We start from the raw sequence: 10,355 nt of genomic DNA, 5'->3' as shown, positions 1-10,355 counted from the left end.
CTTTGACCTGCCTCTTGGAAGACTAGGGGGAAGGGTGTATTTTCATTATAATAACCCATGCAACCAGCCCCGTATTGCCAAGCGCAGGAAAAGGGTCTGCTCCAAGGGAAAGCCGTGCCTTAACGTTAGCTAACAATACAAACCCGATACAATGCAGAGGAAACAGAATACCCCAGCCAAGCAATTTCCATGTCAAACATCATCTGCGCGGCAGCTCGGTCTGTGAACGTGAGTGGTCGCCTGAATCCCTGCTCCGCGGCCGCCACCTCCTCATACCTTCACACCGCGCACCCTGGCCGGCGTCCTGCTCACCACCGGTGGCCGAGGCTCTTCCCCCTCGCCCAGTCTTGAGCTGGAAGTGATTCCTATTGGCCAAGGTGTCCATGTAAATAGGTGTGAAAGAAACCAGAGCTGGCCAGGCTCTCCCCTCTCGCTCAGTCCCCTCCCTCTGCAGCCCCCGCTCCCCCTCCTCTTCCTCCTCCTCCCAAGGCGATTGTCATATGATAGCTAAGAAGTGGCACATTAATGAAGCGCCGCTACAGGGGTCTTTTCTGCTCCTGTCACCGCTTAAAACTATCAGATGGTTCGAGGGAGGACATGGAGGCAGCCACCTAGCTCAGCGGAGCCGCGGAGCCCACAGCAGCGCCCTCCGGAGCCCCGAGGCCGCCGCTGCTGCCGTCTGCACCGGGACTCCGCAGCCGAGCTCGGCCGCCCGGGGAGCGCACCGCCAGAAGCGCTGCGGACTGGCCGGCTCCGGGCGCTGCAAGGCTGAGCTGCGAAGCTCAGAGACGCGCGGAGCCCAACCGAGACCAGACACTGTGTCCCGGCTGAGCACAGGGAGGGACCGCAGAGCTGCAGTGCCATCCCGGATGCGGACAAACAACTTGGAGCAACTTTAAGGTGAGCCCTCCGGTTGCATCCCTGCCCCAGACCCCGCTCCAGGTCCGTGCTTCCCCCGCGCTGCTCATCCGCTTCCCCTTCCGCGCCCCCCGGCCGCACCCCACTCTGCACTCAAAGTTGCCAGCTCCACAGCGCGGGCGCAGGCTGATCGGGCGCCGCAGCCCCTACCCACCACGTCTGGTCTGTACTCGTCCCGGCTGACCTCGCGGTGTCTGTCTGTGCATCCATGCCTCCCCCCTTCCCGTTATCTTCCCCCCCTGTTCAGATCCAAGCAGCCGCCGGCCCGCGCGGACCCAGAGCAAGAAGGGGGCAAACAAGAAGATGCCTCGGCCGGGCCGCAACACGTACAGCGACCAAAAGCCGCCCTACTCGTACATCTCGCTGACCGCCATGGCCATCCAGAGCTCGCCCGAGAAGATGCTGCCGTTGAGCGAGATCTACAAGTTCATCATGGACCGCTTCCCCTACTACCGGGAGAACACGCAGCGCTGGCAGAACAGTCTGCGCCACAACCTATCCTTCAACGACTGCTTCATCAAGATCCCGCGGCGGCCAGACCAGCCGGGCAAGGGCAGCTTCTGGGCGCTGCACCCCAGCTGCGGGGACATGTTCGAGAACGGCAGCTTCCTGCGGCGCCGCAAGCGCTTCAAGGTGCTCAAGTCCGACCACCTGGCGCCCAGCAAGCCCGCCGACGCCGCGCAGTATCTGCAGCAGCAGGCCAAGCTGCGCCTCAGCGCGCTTGCGGCCTCCGGCACGCACCTGCCACAGATGCCCGCTGCCGCCTACAACCTGGGCGGCGTGGCGCAGCCATCGGGTTTCAAGCACCCCTTCGCCATCGAGAATATCATCGCTCGAGAGTACAAGATGCCTGGGGGGCTGGCCTTCTCCGCCATGCAGCCCGTGCCCGCCGCCTACCCGCTCCCCAACCAGTTGACTACCATGAGCAGCTCGCTGGGCACTGGCTGGCCGCACGTGTACGGTTCCGCAGGCATGATCGATTCGGCCACCCCCATCTCCATGGCTAGTGGCGATTACAGCGCCTACGGCGTGCCATTGAAGCCGCTGTGCCACGCAGCAGGCCAGACGCTGCCCGCCATCCCGGTGCCCATCAAGCCCACCCCGGCCGCGGTGCCCGCGCTGCCCGCGCTGCCCGCGCCCATCCCCACCTTGCTCTCGAACTCGCCGCCGTCGCTCAGCCCCACGTCCTCGCAGACAGCCACCAGCCAAAGCAGCCCCGCCACTCCCAGTGAAACGCTCACCAGCCCGGCCTCCGCCTTGCACTCGGTGGCGGTGCATTGACCCGCAGCAGCCGGAGCCCCCTCTTGTTCCCCTCCCCGCCAGCTTATACGCCTTCCCCGCCTCCCAGCCCTGCCCTCCCCCCATCTAAGACCGCCACCCTAACTTGTCCATTTCACCTTCGGCCAACCCTCTCTCCCCCAGGAGAACTTTGTTTTGGACCCAGGAGACAAAACACAAACTTGCAGATGGCCTGGAGGCGCGTGGGAGCTGTCCTCGCCTCCACAAGAGGGGAAGGCAGGGAGCACCTGGGCCAAGCCTTCCGACTCCCCGGCGCCCCGAAACCCCCTCCCATTTAAGAGGCAGGGGAAATCCTGCCTCCCGCCTTCGCGGAGAGGAGCGCGTCTTCCCTCGGCCGGGATCGGCGGGGCGCAGGACACCGCGCAGTCAGTTCCTAGACAAGAGAAACCGCCTCAGAGGTTTCCTCGAACAGATCTCCCCTGAGGGCTACAGCCGCACCGCGGAGGGCCGGATCTCGTTTACGTCTTGGAAATCTGCCGGGAAGAGGGACCACTAATCTTCCTTACCCGACTCGCCTCCGCCCATCCGGCAGGGGCTGGGCGGACCACAGCTTCCTGGAGTAGCGGCCCTGCCTCCCCAGCTTCTGCGGAGTTTTTTGTTTTGTTGTTTTGTTTTTTGTTTTGTTTTGTTTTGTTTTGTTTTGGGTTTTGTTTCCTGCCAGACGCTCCAGGCACGGGGAGTTAGGGGAGAGGCTGCCAAACTGAGAAGGGGACGCTTGTCCTCAACACAAGCAAAATAAAACTAAAAGTAACCTTGTAGTATTGTTTACAAAGGCGCCCGGTAAAATGTAAACAGTGAACTTGAATCTGTATTGCTTGGCGGGCGAGCGGGCAAAGCCCACTTTACAAGTACCTGTTGTAATGTGAATGTTTACTCTCCATTTCTGGCCAGGTTTAGGGGTGGGAAGGGGGGATGGGAAAGTTAATTGGGATGTTAACTTTCCTGTTACTTAGAGACCTTTTAGCTATTTATTTTATTGTTGGAAGGGGGAAAAAAAAGGAAAGAAAAGAAAGAAAAAAGAAAATGAAATAAGCCCAAACTAAGAAAGCATCAAGGGCAACCCTAGCAGAATTTAGATAGCTGACTGGTAACATGAAGCAGTGTCACCGGATAGGTCTCCCATGGACAAGTCTTTCTGTTTGCTACAAGAACTTTCCCAAGAAGCTAAAGGGCTGCAAAGAGATGTAAATGCTTGTGAATAGGAATGATTATACACTGTGTAAAATGCACTTTTGTTTGCTATATTCCTTTAGAGTTCTTAGGTAATTTGCTGGAAAACGAACTGTTGTTCTGGTGTGACCTGCTTAAGTTAAAAAAAAAAAAAGTTGTAGTTGTCATAGGGCTGTAAAATTTTTCCCTTTCATTTTTCTCCTTCCCTGTCCAGAATTAGCATGGCATCTTAAATATTGATGTTCTTGTTCCCAGCATGCCTGTTTTAAGACAAAGAATTTTAAAAAGGTGTCTACATTAAATTATGAATCTAGTCCAAATAATATTTTCTCATTAAAATACATAAATTCAAATTTTAGTTTTGTGTGTTTTTGAAGAGTTGCTGCAAACAATAACTTTACAAAAGATAGACGTAGTGCCTCTCTAAGCACACTTCTTGCAGTACATTGTCTGAGTAGTTTGACTTTTTCATATCTTATTTCTAAAATAGATCTCCTCTGATGCACTTGCATAAGAAAGGGAGGGAGAAATGATTCAAACGGACTCCTGAAGCAGAGGGAAAGAGGAAGCTACTCCTAGAATAGATCATCAGGTGCACAGGTGTAGTGCTGGAAAACTGTCATTTAAAAAATGCAATACTTTCTATGTAATTTTTTGTATCCTAAAATATACATTTTACAAAACATACTGCATGTAAGGCTTATGTAGAAATCAGGTAGAGTCTATATGGAGATAAAAACAGACTTGTTTCATCAATACTCATATTCTGATGTATCTTAGAATATTCATTTCCCTGCTCCTTTAAATTATTTCAGTTGTTGAAACCTTCTTTTTCAGAAGTTACCTAGAAGTTCATCTTGAGTGTCAAGAAACCTGTTCAGTTTGAATAGAACAGATTTCTTTTCATTTCTTCATGTGGGAAAATAATTCTCGATGAAGTTAATTTAAATGTTTGACTCTAAGTATTTGCTTTTCCTCAATTTTTGCAGAGAATTAAAATTTGCCCTGAATTTATGGTTTAAGGCCAACTGAAACTTTCCTGAAGGGGTCCCAGTATTTCCAGAGTGAGGTGTGTATTCAACTAATGAAGTTACAAGACAAAGAAAAACTTAAATGGTGATTAACACTTTACTGTGTAATACGATTAAACAAAGGCCTTTGTGCAATACAGAGAGAAACCCACACAAAAATCTTGATCACTATTCTCCATAAGGAGAATCCTTAGCACCTGCGACCCTTAACATATTTAGAGGGTTATCTGGGGAAAAAAATTAGGATTAATGCAAAGGGTAATTAATCCTGTTGTGACCATTTTTTAAAAGGAAGGATCCCACACACAGCCAAAAAAAAAAAAAAAACTGCAAAATAAGTGAATCATTGGGCTGATTAAAATGCATGAAGCTACTAAAGCTCGTCAGACAGGGGACAACTAAACTCATTCATCAAGCCCAATTCACAATTATATCAACAAGATCAGCAAAAGAAAGCCTGCAAAACTTCTCCACCCTGGGCTAGGAAACTCCTGAAACTTTGTTCTCAACAAGACATCATCTACATTAAAAAATAAATAAATAAATAAATATTCATCATTTCCTGCCGAATAAAATTAAGGCAATTTCCGGAATATTCTAATTTTGTCAAATTTACTAACACTGAATTCGAACTGGGAATGCAGGCAACAGAATGGGCTAACATGGGCCTTAAACATTTTATAAATTATCAACTTGGATAATCAGGTAAAATATTCGTCCTATAATAGGCAGTAGAATGTCTATGTATAAATGTACACACACATACATTTAATAATTGAGGTAAATAAGATGCAGATCCAATTTCTGATTTTTAGCAAAGGAGTGACTTCAACTCAGGATCTGAAAATGTTCTTTTCAGCCGGTAAGTTCGTCATGGTGTATTGCAAAGAATGAAATAACTTGGGCATTGTGAGCCCTCCTTTCACAACTGCAGGCATCTCTTCTCAGACAAAGTTGAATGAGTAAAGTAAAAAATCCACTGGTGATATTTTGACCTTGATCAGAAATCCAAAGGCAGCCCAAACCCACGTCTCCACCCTCTCCATCCCCAGCTCTGAGTCTCACACCCAGTTTAGCTGAAGTGCCCCCACAAACAAGGAAGTTTATAACTATGATACCTTCAATGGCTCTCTTTGTCATGTTAAATCTTTTCACCTGGCTCAAGTCCAAAGTCAATACACACAGCTTTAAAATAAAACTGAAAGAGACAACACCATGCATCGAGGTGTATATTGGGGAGTCTTATCCTGAAGATCGAGTTAACTTACATTTTCTATTTTGTAAATTTGGGCAGTATTCATTTTTTTTGTTAAATTCAGGTTTTTTATTTGGAAATTTGGCTGTCCCGTTACTTTTGGTTTTTAACATGATCCTGTACTCAGCTGTGGTTTTAAGTGGCTTTCCCTGTGATGGGGGGAAATGCTTACACAATGGATGAATTTTGTGCACTTTCTCGAGAGAGAGAAGCTGCAGAAGTTCTCACTGTTCCTGTTGCCTGAGTTGGAGATTCTGAGAAGCCTGAAGACTAGCGGGAGCAGGGCTAATAAATGATTGTCAGAACGGCTGAAATATTATAGCAGTGCGTTCACTTCCTTTAAAATAGATGAGAACACTGCGCATCTTGGAAGCATAAATCTGGCCAGGTGCTAGAGTGGGGTGAAGTTGGGGAGTGGGTGGGAGCAAGAAGCCAGGGGAGAGCTGCAAAGAGAAGGTTTTACATTAGTGTATGCAAGGTTAGGGTAGGGGACTTGGCTTAGACTTTCACAAATGGAAACTCTTTTTTTACAATGTATCTATATAACAAATGAGAAGGATCAGGATCTGCTCTCAAATTCGTAATGTAAATGTCACTTTTTTTTTTCTCCTAAAGCCACATATGCACAGAGACACCCAAACAAAAACAAAACAAAAACAACCCAACCCACCGGCTGTGAAGCCTCAAAGGGGATGCATTTGTTTCGTTTAAACTAACAACAAATTATCTAATTAATATGTTTCAATTACAGCATGAAAGGCACAGCCCCTGGACCGCCCGCCGTGGGGGCACAATAGCCCCAGAGCCCACTCTAGGAATTTACAATAACTTCACATCTGTTTCTTTATTTTCCACTTTTTGAGTCTAAAACTCCTCTCAAGATCACTTCAAACCACAGCCTGAGTTATGAAATATGTCCCAGTGTTAAAGGGGGACGAAACTTTGCCCACGGATGCTTCATTTGCAAGCAAAAAAGTGAAAGCCCATTGAAGAGCATTAAACAAATATATTAGAATTCTGTCACTTTATGCAATTGAGTAGATCAAATGAAGGGTCCCGGCCACTTCATTCACTCTCATTCACTCGAATAGAAAATGCAAAGAATAGCAACCCGAGACTGGGCCACCGATGTAGATTTAGCTCCTTTTTACTGGGAGACAAAAAGGCTGAATTTTCACAAACACATTGCTGACTCGGGGACTAGGAAACCGGCACTGGAACCCCTTTGGAATTTAAATTCATTTTATCTTCCTCTCTCTTTGCAGGGATCTGTTTGCACTACAGTGCAAGATGCAGCAGGCATCTTCTGGCGTCTGAAAAAATGGGGGAGGGGAAGAAAGTGATTGGGGGTGGCAGTGTGGGCCTCAGGATTCCCAAGAAGCTCTTTGGTGGTCAACCATCTAGCAGGTCTAAGAGAACTTTGATTTAAATAAATCTTTATTTACATCAATATAAGCATCATTATATCACACACATCTCCAAGTCTCTTACCTCCTTGCTTGGCATGGATTACATAAACAGCTTGTTTTCAAAGACCAGACTCACGTCTGGGTCAATATGTCTTCTTCCTTCAACTAATATCTGGTCAGTGATGTTACAACAGATTTGAAAGCTGAGCTGTCAACCTCACCTGGTCAATTCTCTGTCTGTTTCTCTCTCTCTCTCTCTCTCTCTCTCTCTCTCTCTCTCTCTCTCTCTTTCTCCCCTAAACACCCCACTTTTTGATAACTACTCTGAGCACCATGATGGTAAACTTGTATAAAAATCAACAGAGGAGTTGCTCTTTGGTTGGAATTTCCAAGTCAGAATCCTCCTGCATTTTCGTTGCCCATTCTCAGGCGTTGGGGGTGGGGGTGGGGGATCAGGCCACATGTGTCAGCGGTAACTGACATAATCTTGTGGCAATACTTCTATCCTGTGTCTTCTATGGCTGACATTTTTGTTTTGGTGCATTTTATAGACTTTTACGTGTCCATATTTTAGAAAGCTTACAGTGACTGTTAAGAGCTGCTCCTAGAGGCAGAGCAGGGCACGGTAAAGAAGCAGACTTCTTAGCTTTCAAGGTATGATCACAGAGGAATGAACCAGTTTTTCTCAAATTTGAAGTCTAAATGAGATCTGATCTGAAGGAGAAAGTATTTGGAGAAAATCTATTGTATTTTAAAATTTTTGCCTGGTACTTTTCCCAGGTGCATCAAAACCTTGAATACTTTTCAGTTTACCTTCAACATCTGTATGATCATATTTAAACTATTCTTTTAATTTGTGGGATTGGTATCTGGAGCTGGGGATGGAAGGTGGCTCAGACCTACAGATAAAAAAAGAGACTGAAGAAAAAGCTGGTTGTTTTATAACCATAAACTAACAAACTTACTAGAACTAATAATAACATAATCAGAAATTACCCCTGAAAAATTATAGCTGGCTAAATAAAACCTTCTTTGGAAGATGTTCCTTAGAGAAATTTTCTAGAATATATGGTTCTTCTTTGCAGACAGCCTCCTTTTGCCTGTGTCTGCAAATAACTGATGTCAAATCAGTTGCAAGCTTTTGAAGGAACAAACTGGGAGCATTAATTAGAGCAGATTAAGCTCACAGATAAAAAGCATTCTTTAAGTATCTGTTGTTTAGAGGCAGTGTGATTCTGATTCATGCTTTGCAGTCTGTATATTTTTATTTACTCAGTTAATTTCTTCCCCAGAGTGTTCCCTGTTGACTTGGTTTACTAAGGTAGACAGTATAGTATATAAAGAGTTGTTGGTTCACAGGAATAAATGTTTCCAAACTCTACTTTTGCAATACATTTCTTTCCCTTCCTTCCCAAAACACAATGCATTGGTCTGATGATTCCAGTACATAGCAATAACTGTTTAGTAAAGGATCTTAATATTGTGCCACTTAGAGGAAGCTTAGTATTTATTAAGTAGTATCTAGAGTGTTTTGCATTAATTAGAGCAGCTCCTTGGAGAGACATTACAGCCAAGAATGGTTTCACACAACAGGAAAACTCCGAGCATCTAAACTCCCCCACCAGACCTGCTACAGTGAAACACAGAGCAGCAAATGTCTAGCTCACTTGGAAATACCAACATATATTTTATTTATTTACATATGTTTGATAGACTGAAGGCTTATATAAAAAACAATAAAAATGATCATTGGAAAGTTCCCCATCACCCTGGGTACCATGATATTTATGGCAACTACAAAAACAGGAACAACAAATGTGACATAATGGTCTGTCTCAAGATACCTAGCATGATTTCATATTGGAGAAAAACTGATAAATGACTACCTACCCCTCCCGTGTTCAATGGATTAGTCAGACTGAATCAACTATTTCTATGGCTGTCTGGAAGATACTAACAGTTCTCATCCTTGTGGTGTGTGTTGGTGGATAGGGAGAGGGCAGGGAGAACAGGCAAGGATGACATTTTATGACTATCAGATCAGTCCAGATCGTCTATATGCAATAATTCCTGTCCCCAACACAGAACAACCAACTGAATGAATGGGAGTTCTGAAAATAGTCCTCTCGCTTTGGCTTAGGTAAAAACCCTCTGCCTTTGTTCTAGGTGTCAGTAATTGAGAGTACTGACTACAGAGTTCAGCTGTGCTACTAAGTTTGTACAATTAAAACGTGTGAAATGCATTTAAATTTACTGTGGCTTTAATAAAGGAACTCCTTCCATAAAACAAGAAAATGAAAATGATTAACTTTGACATAGAAATATAAACAGCAATTTGATTAATTATATTGCTAATTATTCTTTGCTGTGTAGCCAAACATTATATTCTTAAAATGACAGATGCTGAATAAATCATATAAAATAATTACTTGGAATTTCACTGCAGTGAGAAATGGTGGAGTTTATGGAGAGATTTATATTGATATCTAAATATATAATTGGTTTTGTTCTGTTCTATTCCATTTAGAAACCTAGTCTGTACTGTAAAAATACTACAACTATATTATAGAAATGTTTTTTTCTATATTTTTCCTGTATGACCTTAAAATAATCCATTTCTCCTTTGAATATTTTCCATAATTATAATCAGTATACATAATTTGTGTATCTTGCAATTCTCCAACATTCTACCATAAGCATTTACCATGTTTTCATTACACAGTTTTCATAAACATCTATTTTAATATTTGTATGGTATACCAATTTAGAGGAATACTAAATGCCTAATTGGGACATTCTAAATGTTTTTAGGTTTTGTTTGTTTGTTTTGCTAATACAAAGATTGTTATGGTGAACATCTTTCATACCTAACAGTGTGTTTTCAGTGATGTAAAATACATTAGTACTGTTATATGGGATTCCCTAACAACTCTCTACAAATTGAATAATGTAATTTAATTTAGGATTTCAGCTTTGTTATTTGCCCATTGCTCTCTGTCCTCTATCTGGGACCCAGAGCAATATTGCCTCAGTGTAGAATCAAAAGACACTGAATGTTAAGAGTTGGAAGGTCCTGAGAAATTCCAGGTAAACCAATTCCTTTATTTCACTCATTTGTTGAATCCCACTGATACATTTCTTTATCTACATCCAAATAATTTAATAGCACGAAAGTCAGGTTCTGAAAGTAAAACAGAAGTTCAGTCTTAAATGCCAGACAAATGCCACTAAAAATCAGATATCACAAAAGTACTGAAACTGTCGAAATGAAGG

At 44.4% G+C, this 10,355-nt stretch overlaps 1 protein-coding gene across 1 annotated transcript; it reads left to right on the top strand.

Annotated features, from left to right (window-relative positions):
- The first annotated feature begins 1,221 nt into the window (after positions 1–1,221).
- On the top strand, positions 1,222–2,378 carry FOXB1 (forkhead box B1). The gene has a single exon (XM_042987687.1). It carries the CDS (start codon positions 1,222–1,224, stop codon positions 2,197–2,199), a length of 978 nt encoding a protein of 325 aa, XP_042843621.1. The 3' UTR covers positions 2,200–2,378.
- Positions 2,379–10,355: the final 7,977 nt, after the last annotated feature.

This window comes from Panthera tigris, chromosome B3, assembly GCF_018350195.1.
Source record: "Panthera tigris isolate Pti1 chromosome B3, P.tigris_Pti1_mat1.1, whole genome shotgun sequence".
Classification (NCBI taxonomy): domain Eukaryota; kingdom Metazoa; phylum Chordata; class Mammalia; order Carnivora; family Felidae; genus Panthera; species Panthera tigris.
This window is presented reverse-complemented; position numbering and strand designations above follow the sequence as displayed.

Bases quoted from the DNA above. Each gene is read 5' to 3' on its own strand.
- FOXB1 (XM_042987687.1), top strand. From the start codon at position 1,222: ATGCCTCGGCCGGGCCGCAACACGTACAGCGACCAAAAGCCGCCCTAC.